Source organism: Camelus bactrianus, chromosome 10 (assembly GCF_048773025.1).
Source record: "Camelus bactrianus isolate YW-2024 breed Bactrian camel chromosome 10, ASM4877302v1, whole genome shotgun sequence".
In the NCBI taxonomy this organism is placed as follows: domain Eukaryota; kingdom Metazoa; phylum Chordata; class Mammalia; order Artiodactyla; family Camelidae; genus Camelus; species Camelus bactrianus.
The window spans coordinates 10,487,879-10,510,569 of NC_133548.1; the positions used below are offsets into that span (position 1 = coordinate 10,487,879).

At 36.1% G+C, this 22,691-nt stretch overlaps 1 protein-coding gene across 1 annotated transcript; it reads right to left on the reverse strand.

Annotated features, from left to right (window-relative positions):
- Nucleotides 1-2,043: 2,043 nt before the first annotated feature.
- On the reverse strand, nucleotides 2,044-8,398 carry OOSP2 (oocyte secreted protein 2). Its single transcript, XM_010956487.1, has 4 exons — nucleotides 8,323-8,398; nucleotides 5,372-5,550; nucleotides 3,803-3,906; nucleotides 2,044-2,251 (listed from the first exon to the last, which is right to left on the reverse strand). The coding sequence occupies exons 1-4, from the start codon at nucleotides 8,396-8,398 to the stop codon at nucleotides 2,044-2,046; spliced, it is 567 nt and encodes a 188-aa protein (XP_010954789.1).
- Between the last annotated feature and the right edge of the window lie 14,293 nt (nucleotides 8,399-22,691).

The following is a 22,691-nucleotide window of genomic DNA, read 5'->3' on the forward strand; positions in this document are numbered from 1 at the left end:
TGTATATGTGTGGGTTTAGTCCTGGACTCACTTCTCTTCCATAGTTCTGTGTATCCATTTTTATTCCAGTACCACATAATGTGTTGATTACTAGGGCTTTGTAATAAAATTTAAACTCAGGAAGTGTGATGCCTCCAGCTTTGTTTTTCTTTCTCAAGATTAGCTTAGGCAAATCAGTCTTTTCTGGTTCCATACAAATTTTTGGATTGTTTAGGATTGTTTTTTCCTCTTTTTTTGGAAAAAATATCATTGGAATTTTGATAGGTATTTCATTGACTCAACAGATCACTTTGAGAGGTATGGACATTTTGACAGAATTAATTCCAATACATAAATGTGAGATATTATTTCATTCATTTGTATCTTCAATTTCTTTCACCAATGTCTTATACTTTTCAGTGTACAGACTTTTTTTCCTCCTTGGTTAAATTTATTCGGGTATTTTATTTATTTTGCTGCTATTGTAAATGCAATATTAATTTCTTTTTCAGATAGTTCCTTTTTAGTGAATAGAAATACAACTAGTTTTGTGTGTTGATTTTGTACCCTGCAACTCTACTGAATCTGTTTATTAGTTCTAACAGGTTTTTGGTGGAATCTTTAGTGTTTTATGTATGCTACATCATGTCATCTGCAAACAGAGGATTTCACTTCTTCCTTTCTGATTTGGATGTCTTTTATTTGTTTTTCTTGCCTAATTGCTCTGGCTAGGACTCCCAGTATTGAGTTGAATAGAAGTGATTAGATTTGACAAAAATCAACATCCTTTCATGATAAAAAAAAAAAAAAAAAACACACCTCTCAACAATTAGGTATAGAAGGAATGCACCTTAACACAAATGACAAGCCCACAGTGAACATCATACCCAATGGTGAAAAGCTGAAAGCTTTTTCTCTATGGTTAGGAACAGGCCACCAATTCTGAGACCAGTTTTGCAATTCAGACAAATTATTTTATCAATTTTTTTCCTGATCTGTAAAACTGGAACAATAGTAATACATTAGTCTTTGGGTTATCAGGATTAAATAAGTTGTTGCAACATGCTTATAACATTGCCTGACACACATTAAGTCTTACAAAAGGATCACATCTTAACCATACAAGCATATATATGCCAAAGGTAAATGCCCGTTATGACAATTTAAATTTTTGTTTGACAAGTAAACAACTGTAAGCAGCATTTTATTGGCAATGAAAAAATAGCAGCACTTTAAATTAAAAAAAATTAATGAAAAATATCTTGTCAAAATCTGTTTCCAGAAGGATCTAGCATCCAAAATGTACATTCAATAAGCAATGGAATAACAAATGGCAGAGTTCAATTCTCATAAGTGACGTAAGAACTCTGCCCAAATCTGAGCGGTCTCTGATGTATTGCACGGGTAAACTCCCTCCTTGGAGAAAAGGTGACGGCGAAATAGCTGGTGATAAATGATCACCTAATGAATTACTCTAAAGTGGCAGGATGATTCCATGCTGACCACCTCAGCCAATTATTTCAGGTGCGGAAGAACCATAGCAGGGATAAAGGAAAACCTGACCTCAAATTTCAGTTAAGGGAGTGGTTACTTAGATTCTAGACTATAAATACAATTTTCTTCTTTAATTATTAATTAAATATGAAGTACATTCAATTACTTTTAGGACTCAGCTTTACTGATTAATTAGGAACATCTACACAAATTAAAGTATCTTTACATAAAAGGACTTTGTCTTTCCTGGGAGTTAGAATGTTACATTTTAGTCTCTGGCATAGTTTACATGCCTCTCTCTATTTTTCATTCTTACTAAAAAATATTTAGAACATATTTATTGGAGATTTATATCAATTAGATCAGATTATTGTCATTGAAGACCTACTGGTGAATCCATTCTATAGAACTAAAAAAAATTTAATGGTAATAGAATTATCTGATAGTTAACATTGTATTAATAAGACATAACCCTAGTGAATAAAAGTACCTAAAAATAAACCTTCACTGAATCAGGGTCTTCAGTGATTTAGGGCTTTTAGGGACCAGATACCTAAGGAAAGATTTATATCAATTATTTTTGTACAGAACCATTGTTTTCCCAACAAAATTCATGATACCAGTTCCAAGTTTCAATTTCTCCTTAAGTATGCAATCAGTTTGACTAGAATTTAATAATCCTAACTCCTCTGGTGTTGTCTCAAAGTCAGCAATAAAAGGACTGGGATCCAATTTGATTTCATTATCTGTAGAAACGGGTGTGAGCCACACTGATTTCCTAAAGAGAAGAGAAACAAAAAGCAGATTGGGTGGGCATACTCAGTACCAGGTCTTTCGGAATCTAAATTTGAAGTCAAGTTTTTGTTTTTTTAACTGTTTAACACCATCACCATTATCAATATGGTGATTTAAGGGTGTGGCATAGTGCCTGTAGCACTATGATGATTTGTAATGCTTATGTTTAAGTAGAGTACCCAGTAAAACAGACTTAGCCAAATGGATCCTAAGAATGGTAAAAGTTGTCTAAAACCTAATCTGACCCAGTGTAATGGTGGCAAAGGAGTGGTGGGTGTGCGTGTGTGTGTTGTATACAGCAGTTAAAATTTATGCACCGAAAACTTAATCATACCCCTTTGTTGGCCTAGTCTTTATTTTTTTCCTAAGAAAGATAAGTTGCAAACAACATAATAATTACTATTAAAATAGAAATGCCTTAGTCATCACTATTAATCTGGTAGCCTATGGAGATGCAACAGCTACAGGGAATTAGGTAAGAATGGTTTATTAATACCCTAGGCATTGGCTGATATATAGGAATGAAAGTGTGTGTGTGTGTGTGTGTGTGTGTACACTGAACCACGTTGGTTTCTACTTAGGGGTCAGCTATTTCCCAGAGTATCACGAATCCCTCAGCCTTGGTTTTGTTTTATGAAATTAAGTTAAAGTGAAGGCCAAGAGTCTTCAACAATGTGGTTGCAGTTAATACCACTGAACCATACACTTCAAAATGGTAAATTTTATCTTGTATATTTTACCACAATAAAAAGTACCAATTCTCCCCCACCCCTCCCCAAAGGCTCTGATGTTAAAACATATTGTACATTTGCTCTGAACCCTAAATTCTTTTTTCATGTCAACTATTCCCATACGTTAAACAGGGATAAAACGTTTCCTTGCGGTTTTCAGGTGGTTTCTAAAATTTGTCGCTCAGAATGATAACACTCAATGTAAAGATTTCAGTGACAAGGTTAAAGTGTATCAGGATATGCTATTCCACCTGGTCTCAAAGTTCACGTGCAGTCCTCTTGGGATTCAACCTCTCAGTTCCACAAAACTGCAAGCAAAGTGCATTTAGTGATAGGCTGATAAGCCTTTCCTTTCGTGTATCCACATGAGTTAGTATTAAATTGAAAGACTGGTTTTCTCTTGACTTTCTAGTCATTTCCTCTCCTAACACGGAACGGAACCATAAAATGTATCAGAAAATGAATATGGTGAAAGAAAAAGCACTGAAAGGTGATGTCACGTTTGATTTTCCCACTTACTAAGGTGACTGAGTACGCGCTTTGTAGTCCAGTTACTGCAAAACAACCTACTTATACTGGATGGTATATGTTGTGATTCTAAAACGAATGTTACATTTAAAAATTAAAAATAAAAAAATGAAAGCGTACTCAAAATATTTTTACATGCTAATTTGGCGTTTGTTTGGACTTATGCTTATGGGTGAGTCACGTCACAGTCGCTAAAATCTGTGCTTCTGCAGAGACATCTGGTAAGTAAAGGTGACAGTAACATACTCAAAAGGAGGCTGTTATATTGGACTCACCTAGAGGCAGAACACTCCAAAGGGATTTTCTGACAGTCATAATGTGTATTCCTGGGGTTAAAGTACATCTCTGTTTGAAAAAGGAGAGTATCTTCTGAAACAACCTAGGAGAGCACAAAGGTTAAGAGGAGAGTATTTCCAACAGCAGAGGAGGCATGCACACATTTGAACAGGGAGCAGAAAGAATTCACGATCTTAAAAATGGCTGCTGTCAGAAACAACGAAAAACACCATATGATATCACTCACATGTGGAATCTAAAAAAAGAAAAAGAAAAAAAGGACACTAATGAACTCATCTACAAAACAGAAACAAGACTCCCAGACATAGTGAACAATCTTATGGTTACTGGGGGGAAGGGGATGGGAAGGGATAAATTTGGGATTTTGAGATTTGCAGAGGTTAGCCACTATATATAAAAATGGATTTTAAAAAATTTCTTCTGTATAGCACAGGGAACTATGTACAATATCTTATAATAACCTTTAATGAAAAAGAATATGAAAAGGAATACATGTACGTATATGCATGACTGGGACATTGTGCTGTACACCAGAAACGGACTCATTGTAACTGACTTTACTTCAATTAAAAAAAAACAAAACACTAAGAGATGACTACTGCCACTTTTAGGTACATATAAAGATGTGACAACCACTGGGACAGAAGAGGAGTGTTATCTGTAAGACTGGATTTAAAGTGCCTGGGGTAAAAATCTTAATTGACCATAAGAGGAAACTTAAACTGTTACTTAGAGCCATCTGTATGATTCGTTAACAAACAGGTTCTCAACGGTTCTTTTGAGAAAGATGATTTGGAGGTTAAATAACAAAGCTGTTTAAAGCAAAGGCTTTGGAAGGTAATCATCCTGGTTTGGTATGTGAACCACCACCAGCACGGTGGGCATCCTTGGGTAAACTGATCAAACACCTTTTGAAGCTCTAGTGCCCTCATTTCTACAATAAAGACAACCTCTAATTTACAGGTGACCATTTTAATTAGATAAGGCTTCAAATATTTTTGTAGTATGAATATAAGTTGTTTAAATTGGGGAATCTATGAAAAGACAAAACCCCAAGTAACAACACAGTTTATGATTTGTGCCGAGCAAAATAACGAACAGAGATTTCATTCCAATGGAAATCTGTTCCCCGTATTGGCACACGTCCTCACAGAACATGGATAAATTCAAATGATCTAATGTTGAATATGAAATACCTTCCCAGAATTGGCGACCTCCCACATTTGGAGCCTTGAATGGAATTTACAACCATCTGCTTGCTAAGCTTTAGTGAAATACAATATTAGCCTGAAGACAACTTAAAATCAGTTCACTAACCAGTCTGGAAATCTGTGCTTTAAGGTCTTGTGCACTCAGAGGACCCAATACTCATTGAATAAGTAAGGAAGTGCATTGCCGCCTACCCCTAAATTTCTATAGCTAGAAGCAAAATTTGTTCTAAAACAAACAAACAAAACAGGACAATAATTTTAGCATCAGGCATAAAGTTCTGAAAAATATCTAAAAATTGTTATTATTATTTTTTAACAAATAATCACTATTCTCACCTTTGTCCTGATCCCACAGTCATGGACAGGGTATATAAAATCATACACATATGTTTGTATCCGAGTCACAGGGCAACCTGATCCAAGAAACAACTCATCAGCAAATATATACAGATTGCTGCTGTATGCACACGGGCTAACAGAGACCATCACCCAGTCCATAGAACAACTTATTTCCACTGTAGAAAGAAGCATATGAGAAAGTGTCAGATGTGCATTTATCTTAAGGAAGAGGTCAAAGAATATTTCAGCTATGCCCTTTGTGATTAATAAAAGGTATTTCTTTCTCTGGCAAAGGGAATCACAGCTTGCAGAATAGCATATGAAGGGTTTTCATATTACCACTATTTTCCAAAATATCTGCATAATTATATCCCCAAATAACTAGATTTCAGTTATTTCACAGGGAAAAAAGAATCAGCACATAAGAAAATCATTACCTTTTAGCCCCCTACCTCCTCTTGAAAGAAAGTAGATTCCAAAGAGAATGATACATGCAGGACTGAGGGACCCAAGTATATTACAAAGTGTCAGAAGAGGAGTGATGTATCCCCTGTAACACTTGTTAATGAGGGGAAAGGAGAAAGGTTGGTTTAATAGAATTCATGTCTGGAAGAGCCAGAACCAGAAGCCATCATAGCCATATGAGGAAGTAGTCTGAAGGAAGAACCTCCCAGTCTGGGATGGAAGTTTTATGAACGTTTTGATGTAAAACCCATTCTCCTCCATGTTGAGATCTTCAGTAAGTCAATAATAATCACCGTTTCTAACTGAGTCATTTCTCCTTTGGATGAAGTAAAAGTCTATTGGATTCTGACTTATTGTGCTAGACAGTCATTAACCAGAGGTTCTCAGCAGGTGATCAGAGTTAGATTTCATGGGTCTTTCTACAGTTCAGAAGGGAAGTTAAGATTTATTAGCTTTAGTATTTAAATATGCATGATAAATAGCAGGGGGGAAAACCTTAATAAATTAGGCAGATTGCAGAACTTCCAAACTGGAGAACAAAATAGAATAAAGGACAAAAATAAATGTCAAACGATCTAGAAGAAGGAAAAAAAGGAAAAGAGGGAAGAAACAAAACGCCAAAAACAAATCAAAAAAGGACAAGATGATTGCACTAAATGAATTGCAAGTATATTAGCAATAATAAAGTAAATAAACAAATGCTGAAATGTAAATGAACTTTAATGTTAAAAAATGAAGAAAATCCTCCAGGCCAAATAACCAACAGCAGAATGAAGAAATAAATTGCAACGTATTTATATAAGCAACTTCTACACAACGCGGATAAATAAATTACATTCATTCAACCCTTGACTAGGAAAGTTCCTAAACCAGTTAATACAGATGAGCAGGCCTTGGAAGACATTCAGGGTATTCTTAAACACTTTGGAAAACCTGAATGTTCCCAGCATAAAGAGTATTTCTATGATTAATGAGCGAGATGCCTCCAGCACCAGGTGAACTTGGATATTCTTAGTTTTTAAGAATAAATCATCAAGAAAGTAAAAAAATGCAGGGAGATGTTTTAGGAAAAGAGTAGGATTTGGAAAAGGCAGATGTTTACATCAGTGATTGGAACCTCCAATAATGATTCTAACGTCAGTTACGTAAGAGTGTCAGGAAAATCCTTCCTAAATGAAAAAAGGTTCCAACAATTGGATGGTGATAGATTCAGAAGGAAAAGTGGACATGGACATACAGAAATGTTTCTGCCTTCACTACTTTTTTTCACACTAATTTTAGAGTCAAGTTTCAGACTGACATTCTGAGGTTGAGTCTCAAACAGCTGAGAAATTGTTTGAAAGGCTGAGAACTCATAGCCTGTGTACATTACGTGAAGTAACATCTTCCTTGCACCCAAGCATCATGTACCACAGCCAGGTACACGAACACCCTGCTCACCCCATCCCAGGTGACCAGAATTCTTCCCTGACTCGCAGGTCATGGCCCCTTCTCCACATGTGCTGAACTGAAATGACTGAAATTACTGAAATGTCAACAGTTAATTGTTAAAATTGTGAGTTGCCCTAACCTAGGCATTCTGCAGGATTCATCTGAGGTAAAATAGAAGGATCAGAGGCTAAAGGTGGTCCTTGCTCATCAAGTGTTTATAGGCCAAATGGATAAGAAATTCACATATTAGTTCCAAAAAAAAAACAAACCTCACTCTAAACAGAGGGAAACAGTCACACCTAGGTGACTTAAAAAGAAAAAAATGAACAGGAGGAGGGTATAGCTCAGTGGTTCAATCCCCAGTACTTCCATTAAAATAAATAAATAAATATAAGTAAACCTAATTACCTTCCCCCAAACAAAAACAAAAACAAAAGACAATAAATAAAATACTAAAAAAAAAAAAAATAAAGAAGACAAAAAGTAATATTGAAATGCTGCCTTAGCATAGTTAACCTTTATTCAGGCCTTGAAGCTGGGAAGTGTTCAGATAACACAAAAAAATGGAGACTACTCCAGGTTAAAGGAAAAGATGTCCGAATCAGTTTATAGACAGACACTGATTTAGAACCATTGATAAATTTGACACGAGTGAAAGTGGGAGAGTATCTTAAAAACGAAATAGCCGTATCATCATCAAGGGGAAATAGGAAACATCTGGAAGCAGGAAGGTCAGTTAAGCTACAGGCAAGCATCTGACAATCCAACCACTGCGACTGGCAGTGGGTTATAGAGCCAAGGACTTTTTCTGAAGAATCCCTGCAAATGCGGATTAAGATAGATGACCACAACAAAGAAGAAATAAAAATCTCAGACATCTAACCAGAAAGATACATGTGTCCTCAGGATGAAGACTCAAGTCCAGCTGGCCTGAAGCTATTTCTCCTCTAGCAAATTGCAGGGTCAGGTCTCCGGAGGGAGTAGAGGGCCTTCAGGGAAAGGGACCACTGAGGAACCCTCCAAGGAAGCATCCTCTAAACTCCCTCATTTACCATAGATGTTCTCAGCGCAAGGCCAAATCAAGGCAGCAAGGAGAAACGAGATCCCCGAAGCCACGGAGACCCTCATCTGAGCAGACCCCCGGCACAGGACTTCTCAGGAAGCAGGAAGTGGTGAGGGCGTAGGTGATTTTATGCCGCGTCCCGTGCTCAGCTGCCTTCATTTTCCCACCTCTTTAGCTAGCCACAGTGTCAACACCTGACGGCTGAGACTCTCCTAATTACCCCAAAACTGGCCCTCAAAGAGGCTTATCGGGGAAAAAGTGCTGATTGAAACTGTGTCTGCAGGAAGCCTGTGAAAATCATCTGGGAGGCTGACAAGGCACCCGCTACTTCCAATAAACGCTGAATTATGGGAAACTGTTTTTGCAAGGTAGTTTTCAGGTGTCATCTAATATGCTTAACAGTCTAAATCATCTTTTTGAGTCAATCCATCTTTTTGTAATCAAAAGGCTATTATTTCTTAATTTCTGTGGATTTGACTGTGGAAGAATTGGCAGCAGAATGATAAAGTGACTTAAACCCCTAGGAGGAGACAGGGACCTAGCAAAAGTATTTTTCTTGGCATCAGGAAAATCCACAAATTCACCTCTGTTGGTTCTTCCATAAATAAATGTTTTAGTTACACTCGTTAGGTCAAGCCTTAAAATTATTTGCTTATAACATAAGAAAACATATACATACAGTCTCATAAGGATAAATATATATGTTGTCCTCTTGTGTTTTATATATATATACATATTCACATTATGTATCATTTTTATGTATAATAAATATATGTATATATTCGTTCTAATATTTAGTTGGAATAAAAGTTCCAGATAAAGATTTTTCCTGTGTTTTCTCAAAATGTCCATTGTGACATGAATGTGATCGTGTAGGTTTAAAACGAATTTGGAAATCAAAGCTCACAGTAAATAAAATTCAAAGAACTTGAATTGCAGATCTATCATTGTTTTTAGTGACATCTGATTGATATTCTCAATGTTTCAGTCTGCTCTCAGATAAGCACGTGCACAGGGCTTCTCCATGTGTTATGAAAAGGACTTTCATTTCCAATGTCACGTTCCCTAACAGATGATGCAACCCCAGAGCTGGGACAGTATTCTGCCTCTGGAAGTCCTGGAGAACCCAGTCACCAACGACAAAGACAAAAGAGAACTGAAGAAAGACAAAGTGTTTTGGGGTTTTTTTGGGTTTTTTTTTTTGTCTTTCATTTTCTTTCTTTTTAAATTTCTTTTGATGTTATAACACTTCTATCATCTAAAATTAATAAATTTCACATTCATCTTTTAAATCATTCCAATATAAGCATCTGATATTTTTCCAAAAGGCATCAATGTCTGCTGGTTAAGAGCTTAACCTTCCAAATCACATTTACATCATGTTTACAAATCTCAGTTGATGTAAACTTGGGGAAGTTCAAGTTAAAAATCACGTTCATACTCTGTAAAAAGGAGATAGTAATACTATCCCCACTTTTCAGTTTGTTTTTAATATTAAAAGAGATGACAAATGTAAGCAGTTTGGCCAAAATTAACAGTGTACAAACAATATGTGTACACATGACTATTTTTCTGAAATTTGAGTACAGTTATTTCCAGGGTTTTATGCAGCGTTCCAAGGACTACTCAAAGCCAGAGAATGAACAAAGTCCATTTTCCTAAAATTCCAATTTTAATACAAAATTTTGCTGTGAAAGGCAGATGGAATATAAATGTAACTAATGTAAAAGGGAGAGAGGTGAAGCAGCGATGATACATAAATCTTATTTTTAAGTAATTTCTAACTTAGAGAAATGTTGCAAATATAGTTAAAGAACTTTTTTTCCCTGAACCTTTTGGGAGTAAGTTGCTGTTATGAACTCCTCACTCCTAAATAGTTTAGAGTGTATTTCAATATACAATGTCCTTGCAAATAAGGACACTCTACTACTGCAATGGTTCTCATTATGTGGTCCTTGGATGTTGTGGGCCCACAGGACTATTTTCATAATAATACTAGGACACGATATGCCCTTTTCAGCACGTTGATGTTTGCACATATGTGTAAAAACAGTGGGGGTCAACACTGCTGCCTGAGTATCCAAGGTGGTGCCACCAAATGGTGTCTGTCATCTTTGTGTTCTTCACCACCATATACCCACTATAGAGGGGGAAAGTCTGTTTCACTTAAGAATCAAAGTAGTAACATTATCCATTTTATTAAATATCAATGCTTGAGTGCGTGTCTTTTTAATATTCTACGTGATAAAATGGAAAGTGTGAATGAAGCACTTGGGCTACATATCAAAGCATAAAGATGATGCAATTGTCTGACTTGTGAGCTGAACGACCCACTTTTTTCATAGAACACCATTATTTACCTGCAAGAATGATTGTCAGGTGAACAGTGGTTATGTACACTTGGGTATTTGATGGATAGAAAGGGAATGAAATATGCCTGGCAAGTCAAAGAAAACAATGGACAGTTTTTGCACCCAGTGATGAAATTCAAGTTTACAAGCAATATTTAGAATTTTAGAAAACTTCATTGCCTACATTCGTAGTACAACTGTGATGAAACATGTTGACCTACGCCTGAGATTTTTTTGTATTGCATAATGAAATGTGTTGACATTTGGGAGATCTGCATAACTGAGTGAATCAGTATTTTTCAAATAATCAATGCATAATGTAATACAAGCAGCATGTGTAAAAGTTTTATTCAAAACGCAAGAGAGACCAATGGATATTGATATAGTTGAGTAGGTAAAGCTCATTGATATATTTTCTGATTCCACGTTCCAACTAGCCTTGAAGAAACTACCTTTCGTAGAGATTTAGTGTGGTATCAAGGAGGAGTTGCCACAATTATCTGAAAAGTCTATTCAAATACTCTTCCCTTTTCCAACTACATATTTGTATAAGGCAAAGTTTCCTTCATGTACTTTAACCAAAGCAAGCTATCACAAAGACAAAATGCAGACGGACACATGAGAATCTAGTTGTCATCTATTAAACTGGGTAGAAGACATGCAAAAATCTAAAACAATGCTACTCTTACATTAGGAGACAATAGCTATTTTTTATAAAATTTTGTGTTACTCATGTTAACACATTCTAGGCTCATTGCAGTTATTTTAGTTATTTAATAAATAATATTTAAAATTTATATCTTTATTTCTAATATTATAAATTTGCATAGCTTAAACCCACATAAACAAAAGTTCTTCGAGAATATGAAAATGAATATATGTATATATATACACACATATATGTAATACACCAGAAATTGACACAACATTATAAACTGACTATACTTTAATAATATATATATATATAAAGTTCTTTGGAATTCTCAGTATTTTTGAGTGTAAAAGAAATCCTGACACCAAAAGTTTAAAATTATCATCAGAACGAAAAACTTAATATATTACTGGCTCTCAGCCTCACGCTGCTTTCAAATTTCACCAATTGTCTCATTAATGGCCTTTATGGCAAAAAATAATACTAAAATAAACCCAGTTCAGAATCATATGTTGCATTTAGCTGTCATATGTCTTTAGACTCCAACATTTCCTCAGTGTTTCTTTGACTTTTCATGACCTCGACACTTGCGTGTTGTAGAATGCACTCAGTTTGTGTTTGCCTGATATCTCTTCATCATTAAATTTGGCAGGATTATCATATAAGTGGTGCCGTGTTCTTTCTGCATCCTCTCAGGTGCTGCTCAGTTTCAGTTTTGCCCATTACTGATGATGCACATTTCATCACTTGATTAAGGATCTGCCTTCCACAGTTCTTCACGGTGAAGGTACTCGTTCTCACTTTGTAATTGATTGGTATTTCACGGGGAGATACTCTGAAACTGTAAACATCCTTTTCCTCATTAATTTCCAGTTTACTTCCTTATGTTAGTATACACTCATGGCTTCCTGTTTTCTTCTATGGATTATAACTCATTACCATCACTATTTATATTTATACTCAAATTGTTTCCAAGTTGATCAGTGGGAGCCCCTTTAAATAGTTCTTGTATACTTTTGACAGTTCTCCAACATTCTTTTTTTTTTTTTAATTGAAGTCTAGTTGATTACAATGTTGTGTTAACGTGTTAACTTCTGGTAGACAGCATAGTTCCATCATTCTTTGAGAACTTTTCCAATTTTTGGCCCCAAAAGATATGCCAGGTTTGACTTTTCCTGCCCCAGTCGTGGTTTTGGCTGTTACTCCAAGAAGCCCTGGTTTCTCTAAGCAGATCAAGGTATTTAGGAACTGAGGTGTGGGTGCTAAGTGCGATCCTTGTTACTAAGGGAGGAGGCGAGCCGAAGGTCCTTCTATTCCGCCATCTTGATTAGCGCCTCCTGTATGCGCTTTCATTCATACCTGGAACAGACCCGGTGCAGACCAAATTAAAGAAATAAGGAGGAACCTTTGTTAACAGCTCACAGGCTTTCAACTCCTCTGATGCAGAGTAAGGCCCGTTAAGGAAACAGGAAAATGTGAGAGACATGCCACACTCAGCTGTCCGCAATGACCTATCACTTAATGCAGCTTCAACACTCCCTTGAAAGCCTCCAGCGTGCTATTTTTTTCCTTTAATCATTGAATTGCTAGAAATCACAAGTTCTGATGAAATGAAAAGCGCAGGGAAATGATGTCCCCAAAACAAAGTCTTCCATACGCCTATGGAGGCATATTCTGTAACACTTTCCCCACCTTTTTTTTTTTTTTAACAATTTTCAAACCTGCAGAAAAGTTGAAAGCATATACAATGAATATCCTTAAACCATTTACTTAGATTCACCAATTGTTAATATTTTGCCATATTTGCTTTTCCATACCCTATGTGTGTATGATTTTGTATATTTACATATGTAATTCTTCTGAACTTTTGAAAGTATATTACAGATACCATGATGTTCATTCTTAAATATCTGAACCTGTATCTCCTAAGAACAAGGACACTCAGCTACATAATTCAATATGATTACAGTCAAGAAATTAAATACTGATACAGCACTGTTGTCTATGAGGCATTCCCTACTCACTCTTCCCCAACTTTCCAGTGTCCTTCATAGCTTTTTCTTCTATCCAAGATCCAATCAAGCATCAAACAGTGCATTTCATTGCAGTTTCTCTTTAGTTCCTTTAATCTGTTTCCTTGCTATTTTGCATAATATAATCTATTTTGCCTATTATATTCAGTTTGGATCTGGCTGATTGTTTCTTTATAATTTCATACAAGTTAAACACTTTTTTGCAAGAAAACTATATTAGTTCTCCTTCTTAATACAGTTTATATAACAGAAGGTCTGTATCCAGTTTGTCCCTCTGTACTAATGGATGTTAAGTTTGATTCTTTGTCTAGGTAGTGGCTACCCAATTTCTGCATTGTGAAGATATCTTTAACTTTTTGTAACTAATAAATAATTCAGGGGTGACTCTCTGAAGTTGTATGTATAATTATTTCCCCCAAACTTGCATCCAGTACTTTTAGAATCCATTGATGATCTTTGCCTGAATCAATTCTCACAATGGTGGCTGGAACACAGCAATTTTTCACATATATATGAAAATCATCAATATTTATCAGCCTTCTGCTGTAAGGAAGAGTTGTTCCTTATCCACAGCCACCATGTCATTTTGTTTTGCTTGTATCATTACGGTTCTGGATTATTTTTAATTCAGTGCAGTATAATCTATTACCATTATTATTCTTTATCCCAAATTTGGCGGAGACATTGCTCCAATGAACCTTGACTAAAAGTGAAATAATATTTAAAAACATGATCTAGGCCCTAGATATATCACTTCTAATGAGGTGGTGTCATTGTTTCTAGGAAATTTCCTGTGGAAATATACATCTTTATCCATTCACCTGTAGACCAATATTTAGATTGCTTCTTTATCTTGGCTATTGTATATAATGCTGCTGTAAACACTAGGGTGCATATATCTTTTTAAATGAGCGTTTTCATTTTCTTCAGATATATACCCAGAAGTAGAATTGCTGGATCACAAAGAAAATGCAAATCAAAGCTACAATGAGCAAACGCAAATCAAAGCTCACACCTGCCAAAATGGCTCTCGTCAAACAGACCACAAATAACAAATAATGGCAAGAGCGTGGAGAAAAGGGAACCCTGTTGATGGGAATGCCAATCAGTGAAGCCACTGTGGGAAACAGTATGGAGTATAATTTTTTAAGAGCAAAAGTTCTACAAACTAATGGTTATCAGTGGGGAGGGGGGAGGGACAATATATGGCTGGTGGAGTGGGAGGTACAAACTACTGGGTGTAAGACAGGCTCAAGGATACATTGTACAACACAGGGACTATCACCAATATTTTGTAATGACTGTAAATTGAGTATAACATTAAAAATTGTATAAAGAATTAAAATTAAAGTGGTCAGGAAAAAAAGAGCAAAAGGTTCTAGACCTGTGTTTTTTATAATCTTGGACATGTTATCTGGCCTCTATTTGCCTCAGTTATTTGCTCTTAGGGAAGAAAAAGAATAAATGCATTTTAGAGCATTACTGTGCTAGGACATTAAAACGTTAACACATGCGATTAAAAATGAGTTTATCATTTACAGCAATCCTTCCAATAAACAAATTCTTTCCCTTGCTATGTGTTTTTTTTTTTTTGAAGAATATCTTTTTTTTTTTTTAATTTACTTTTGTTTTTTGTGGGGAGGGAGGAAATTAGATTTACTTATTCGTTTTTGAAGAAGGTACTGGGGATTAAACCCAGGACTTCATGCATGCTAAGCGTGCACTCTACCACCTGAGCTACACCCTTCCCTCCTCACTTTGTTAGTATAATGAAATACATTAATAGAATGTCTATGAACATTACTCTGTTTGAATTCTTATCCTGAACTATGACTTCTAAAGATGCTGGATTTAGTTTTCCAGTGCTATTTATTTCTGGATCTGTTTTCTATAAATTTTTTTTAAATATATATATTCATACATGGGACCAGAGTTTGGGAATTTGTGTCATTCTTGCCAGTTACCATAAATTGGAAAGATATCTGCCCCCTAATCGTTTTTTTAAGACTTTAAGATTGCTTCTGAATTGTGGGAATTTTCATTTATTTACATTTAGTGAAACTTACTTGCAATATATGCCATCCCAACGTCATTTCATTTGTAAATACATGATGATTTCTAAGTTGGTCTCAGATTAGTTGTCTCCTCAGACTTCCTGTATTGTGACGCTATCTGCTAACATTTTACTAAGGAATTGCTCGTTTAATCTTCATTTTCAAATACATCGCCCTAAAATCAACTAGCACTTATTTATAAACAGTGTAATTGTGAAACTTTAAATAGGGAGTACTGATTTCAGGAGAGTTCCCACCAACCTCACTGATCAGAGCGGCTTGCTGCACCTAAACCTTTAAGGCAAAATATTTTAAGCTTAGAGATAAAGTAATATAGCAGGAATATAAAATTATGTTCTTATGTACCATGGTTTCTTTTTAAAAAACATTAGTTTTATTTAATTGCTTTGTTTCTTTGTTTCTATGTAGTTAATTCAGTTCGGAAATTTCTAAATATTTAATTCTTTGGGAGTTTTAAGTTTTATTTTTACCATTTTTTTAAAAATAGATGACCTCTGGGTTAGAGTTTTCAAGACCATCCCCAGTTTCAGTCATTTGATAGGAGGGCTCAGTATATGGTCCTATCACACTAAGATTTATTACAGCAAAAAGATTGAGAACAAAGGGAAAAGGTACGTGGGCAAAGTCCAAAGGAACCCAAGCTTTCAAGCTTCCAAGCATCCTCTCCAAGGGATGCACAAAGGATGCACTTAATTTCTCCCACACTGAGTTGTGACGATGTGTGAGATGTTGTCTAACAAGGAAGGTCATCACAAACTCAGTGTTTAGAATTTTTATTAGGGGCTGATCATTTAAGCACCCTCTGTGTAGCACATGCCAAAATTCCAGATTCCCAGAAGGAGAACAAGCATTCAACATGAACCATGTTGCCTGCACAGACAGTTTAGGTACAGTGAGGCACTCTTACCAGGATGGAGGGAACGCTTCTGAAATGCAAGTTCCCAGGGGCTAGCCAACGACCAGCACTGCAAGCAGACCTTTCTTAGTACAGCCTCAAGTCTGCTATCTTTAAATCTATCCTGTACATCTCTGAATTTTCACAATGGAGAGTCCTATGTTTTTTCTATCATCTGGAGATAATTAGCCTCTGTAGTGGGCAGAATTCTAAAGATGTTTGCTGCAATTTTTATTCAATCAAATATTAATTTAGCTACTGCTGTGAAAAGACTTTACAGACATAAGTAAGGTTAAGGACTTTAAAGTAGGGAGATTATCCTGGATTATCTGAGTGACCCAATCTAATTACCTTAATCTTTAAAATCAGAAACCTGTCTCCGGCTGGAAGCAAAAGAGAGGATGCCTCAGAAGGGGGTGTCAGTAAGATCACAAAACTGCAAAGGACAGGACCATTGCTGCCTTTGAAAATATCTACACGGTGAGGAATGTGGATGGCCTCCAGAAACTGAGAATGACCTGTAGCAGAAAGCTAGCAAAGGAAACAGAAATGACTTCAATCCTTAAAATTATGTGAAATTAAATTCTCCCAAAAATCTGAATTAGCCTGCTAAAATAGCCTCCCCAAGGGCCTCCAGGGGAAAGACAGCCAACTTGAGTTCAGCTTTGTGAGACTCCAGGCAGGGAACCCAGATGAGCACATAGGATCTGGACTCCAATCACAGAAACTATGGTAAAGGAGTGTTATCTCAAGGTGTTAAGCTTGTGGCAATTTGTCACCATAGCCACAGAAAATGGATACACATTCTGTGTTGTCCTACAGGGAATATACCACATCTTTCCACTATTTTATGAAAATTTGGGGTTTTATTTCCAGATTGTATATTCCAAAATGAAATTTAAGCCCAAGAATAAAGTTTGCTGAGATATCGGCCCTCTAATATTTGTCTGCATTTACATTTTTTTGTTTGTTTTTTGGAGCACATAATCTAATAATTCTTTGAGAGGATCTGTGTATGTTATATATTGTAATCCATTTTTTTGTTTTATTGTTGGTTTTCCTTACACATTTGGAGGATATCTAAGATTAATAATGCTTTACAATGATGATTTTTTAAATCTCCTTTTCTTCCTTCACAAATGAATTCTAGTTATATTCTGAATATAGGGGAGAAAGATTAAAATCATTTTTATCAGAATTTTAATACTGGTAATTATTCCATACGCCTCTAGTATACAAGTTTGCAGACAATTCTTATGTAATTTAATAATCTTTTATAATGTGTGTTTGATGTATGATTTGAGAGTATTCAGGTTGGCTATAAATGCAAGAAAATAAGAAAGTGGTCAAAACTCGTAAGATGTGAGTAAGCAAGAAGTTTGTGAAACACAGTCAGAATTAATAAGAGGTGTTAAGTATAAGTGGGTTACTAACCAGAGGCGTGCCAAGGATAGACAGAATAAATAGCAAATATGACAAACAAACAAGAGTGTTACACAGAGGAAAAGATGGAGAGAAACTTTTTGCATCATGCCACCGACCCAACAATTCTATAACCCTAGATGGTTCATCCATTAGTAACATCTAATATGGATGGTCCCATTCTGGCCCCATGTGTGCTCTACTCTGCTCCCCTCCAAACACACACACACACACACACGTGTTATATCGTATCTGTGACCAATAATACCACTACAACTCTGATAGACTAGACATGTCATTGGCTGTGAGCAGCTTCCATTTGTGACCCTCCTCTCAATCCTCATCTCTAGCCCTTGTCACCTCATAATCATAATCAGTGGAGAAAGCCGATGCAGCAAAGAGAGATACAAGATAAATGAACAGAGCACACCCCAGGATTCTGGTGAATGGTCCTTCCATCCAGCTTGCCCTCTATCCTAAACGCGTGGGCTCTCTCTCATCCTTGTTTCTTTTTCCTTGCTTCTTGTTGTAAGTTCTAAATGGATCTTTTACACTGTGACTTCAGCATCATCCTTTGGTCTATAAACCGTTCTGTTCTGTGTCCACCAGAAGAGCTGACCTAATGTGCCTCAAGATAACTTCCAACATCACATTTTCTATTTCTTTTTTAAATTATACTAAAATATTTTGTAAATTCTATCCATTGTTGGTTTTCTGGAATGTCAGCAAACTGGGTCTAATTCAGAAATACTTAGATTGAAAGTCTTGAGTAGTAGATAATATGTTCTTTTTTAATATAGGAAGGAATTATAGAAGGAATTGTAACAACTCAAACAGCTAAAACAAATTGTATTCAAATCGAGTAGAAACAGGTGACTGATGATGTTCTAATGGTTTACTCCCCAAAGAAGAAAAATGAAAAATAATTTACTATGAATTGAAAGAAAAAGTATATTCTACTCAGGGTTCTAGGTATTCCATATTTTGTCAATAAAGCCTCTAATCAATATTTTTTTAGAAAAGGAAACAGGGTAGAGTAGAAAATAAACAGGAGACTGGAATCAGGGTGGTAGAGCAGCTTGGTATTGGAGGAACATGTATACTCACTCCACCATCCAAGAAGGAATAGCAATTGAGATGTACTTCTGGACTTTCTCTTTAACTTTCATCCAATTTCTCACAAGAAAATTCAATCCTCCTTTCATTGGCAAGGAAGAAGAGCGTTACTCTCCACACTTACCTGGATTTTTGCTGATTGCTCATTGAATCTGCCTGGCTTCCAAGTCTCTTACAGTATGTAATGTTCACATCCTGGAATTGGTTGGTCAAGTCCCAAGAGGAGGAAATTCTCCAGAGAAGCCTCATTTTGTCCTGGAAGCTAATCTCTGTCCTCAACTGCATTACAAGGAAAAAAGAATATACCATTGTGATTATTACCATTCTGTTATTTTTGTCAACTGACTCAGAATCCAGAGAGAAGTGAGTATATAGATTCAAGAGAACTTCTAAAAGCACGTGATTTTTACAAGATTTTGAAATGCTGCCATTTAATCCATTGCTTGAAAAATTAAGATAGTTGAACAAGAGATTAGACAAGATTCTAATTCAAGATTGTGGTTTAAAACTATCCGAAATTGTGATATCAAATAAAAATTTTCCCCCAAATACTAGCCACTTCATAAGATCAAGATGGATGAACCTAAATTTTCAAACTGACTTAAAGTTGCTACCACACAGAAAAGGAAAGTGATTCATAAAGGGGGAAAAACTAGAGAAAAGCTAGGGTAAAGAATAGAATATGAGAATATTTGTATCATGATATTTATAATAAAATAGTCCACTGTTCTTAGACCATCACAGAGAGAATTCTGATTTTATCTTATTTTACATATATTATTAGAAGAAAGTGAAAGAGAGATGAATTGGAGAACTGCATCCCAGTAACATAGTTACTCAGCTGCCACCAGGGCATCAGGTGGTGATAAGTCTATCTCCTTCACAAAGTACAGTTGCCTAGAACTCTCCAATGCCCTGCAAGTCGGGATTTCAGTTTTCTTCAAAGAAGAGTATTCATGTAGGTAAACTTTATTTTTAAAAAATTGCTTCCATTATAAATTTGAAAGTCTGGAAAGTTCCTTTTCCCCCACCCAAAGAGCTCATAAACACGCGCAGGAGAGCAAATTCATTTTAAAAAGAACATGATGAAAAAGGCAAAAGATGATCTCCATAGGCATTTGTTCAACTTCGAAGAGGCAGAGCCATCCTCAGGCAGCCGGAGTACCAAGATCGAGCAGGATGCCTTGGGGGGAGAGGGTATAGCTCGGTGTCAGAGTGTGTGCTTAGCATGCATGAGGTCCTGGGTTCAATCCCCAGCGCTGCCATTAGAAATAAATAAATAAACCTAATTACCTCCCCCACCGCCAGAAAAAAATTACCTAAAAATAAAATAAATAATTTTTTTAAGGTAAGATGCCTTACCCACTAGAACTTATAGCTTTATTCCTTCACTTAAGACCAACGGATTTTAAAAATTATATAGTCTTACAAGGGAAGAAATGTTGCTGTAAGGAAAGAAAAGAAGCAGTCAGGCAGTAGTACTAATAGGAAATTATTACATCAAATTTCTTGAGATATTTCACTGTGGCTCAAGTAGGAAGGAATACAGGAGTTGGGAAATGGGGCTTCAGTTTTACACCATAGAACCTGTTACAGGCACACCTTGTTTTATTGCATTTTGCAGATTACTGCCTTTTTTTTTTTTTTCTTAACAAATTGAAGGTTTGTGGCAACCTTGAGTCAAGTAAGTCTGTCGGTGCCATTTTTCCAACAGCATTTGCTCACTTCATTTCTCTGCATCACATTCTGGTCATTCTCACAGTATTTCTAAATTTTTCATTGTTATTATATTTGTGATGGTGATCTGTGGTCAGTGATCTTTGATGTTACTACTATGCCTCGCTGAAGGCTCAGATGCTGGTTAGCATTTTTCAATAATAAGGTATTTTTTAATTAAGGGATGTACTTTTTTTTAGACACAGTGCTATTATTGCACACTCAACAGACTACAGTATAGTGTAAATATAACTTTTATATGCACTGGGAAAATAAAAATTCATGTGACTCATATTGGAATATTCAAATTCACTTTATTGCAATGGTTTGGAACCAAACCTTCAATATCTCTGAGATGTGCCTATTATAATGACTCAATGTAGTCAGTCAATGCATTGCATACAGCCATTCCTGGTTAATAAATGTTTATAAATATTACATAACAACATTATCTCAAATTTCAATGGTTAAGATGGTTAATAGAGCCATGAAATAGAAATTCACAATGTCTGTGCCCTCTGCTAAGTAAAGTCCAAGGGCTATAAGCCATTTGCATAATTCTCATGTCTCTCCTCATTTGAGAGGGGTTTTCTCTTACAGGCACTTAGTCCTTCCAGGATAAAATGCACATATTAAGAGTTAACCACACATCAGTTACCATCTTCATGGCAATTCTTAGAAGTTCTCAATCCTGTTCTATATATGTTATATGTTATAATCAAAGATTTTTTCCCCTCTGGGTGGATTGGGGTTGACAACATAAATAGCTCCTGAAAGAATAATGAGAAACACTATGACAAATTTAACACTAATCACCATAAATTCATGGTTACAACAATCCTGATTGAATCTATCTGGGCACCTGGTGCACAATGTGCAGTGTATAGGCACCAGTTTACTGAACCTTTGCTTTTTTGTAAGTGTCTTGGAAAACATTTACAGTACTAAGTCAAAAAACTCACCCAAGTGACACTCCTGGATGGGTCCCCAAGTATTCTTCTTGAGAAGATGTTGAGTTTCCTGGTCCTACTGGCCCTTGGGACATTTCCCTAGATGCATTACTATATCTTTTATGTCTTTTTAAGAATCCTTTCTTTAAAAAAAGAGAAAAAAAGACCTGAGATTGGTGTATATTGTATATTTGTTTTTATAAAGACCGGAAATGTGAGGATAGAAACTAAACTAGACAGATCTCTTGGAGTTGTAAGGGATAGAATACTAAATCAAGTCTCTTACACAAAAATGGAAATTTGTGATTTCACAGAAATACAAGGAAAAGTTTCCAACAGAATGTTAATTAGGACTTCCCATTATCCCAGGGTTAGTTACTATGACCTGGAGCTGAAACCAAAGAAGTGTCAATGCCACAAATTCTTAAAAAGCTGCTGTCCCAGCTATGTTATCTCCAATCATCTCACCCCATAGTCTACAGAAAATGATTCAAGAGATACAGTTTTGAGTGCCTGGAATATGGTGGACAAGTGAGGAAGACACTGAAGTACTTCTTTATGAAGCCAAGTTGGGATGTTTTAAATGAAGTCCTTAAACACTGCAAGTATCTACACTACAGACTGACATCTCACTCCCAATGTGACTAGACTACTTACACTGATGTATCTTCCAGACGTGCCTATGGAGAAAAAGAAAATTTGAGAGAGAAGAATTTAAAAAAAAAAAAAAAGCAGAGTCAAAGAGTATATTTCCCCATCATTGGGTAGGTGATTTCCTGTAAGCTGTGGGTTTGAGCTAGCTCTGTAGCATGCCAATGAACAATATTTATCACCAGTAGGTTACTGATCATCTATAGAGGGGTTTGGAAGATAGGCAACTGGGGAAGGGGGTTCAAAAGTAACATTTGGGTGGAATTGCTGAAGCTTTATTTAAGCTGCACCATCAAAAATATGCAGTGGATCTCTCTTCCCCTAGTAGCCCCGCCGAGGATCCAAATGTTCATAATTGGAGCTACAGTTAGAGCCCATGGTGCACAGCTATTCTCCAGTATTACTAGAAACGAACTATAATTGTGCCAGGTTGAGAGACACTCGTCCCTCTCCCCCCTTTCATCCATTTTTCCTGCTTTGGCATGCCGTGGTGGTAA

What these genes read in the sequence shown, in the direction of transcription:
- OOSP2 (XM_010956487.1), bottom strand. Translation starts at nt 8,398, where the DNA reads ATGAGGGTCTCCGTGGCTTCGGGGATCTCGTTTCTCCTTGCTGCCTTG. An exon ending in ACTGTGGGATCAGGACAAAG is followed by an intron (nt 3,907 to 5,371) that starts GTGAGAATAGTG and finishes GTGCTCTCCTAG; the next exon opens with GTTGTTTCAGAAGATACTCT. An exon ending in TTGGAGTGTTCTGCCTCTAG is followed by an intron (nt 2,252 to 3,802) that starts GTGAGTCCAATA and finishes TCTTCTCTTTAG; the next exon opens with GAAATCAGTGTGGCTCACAC.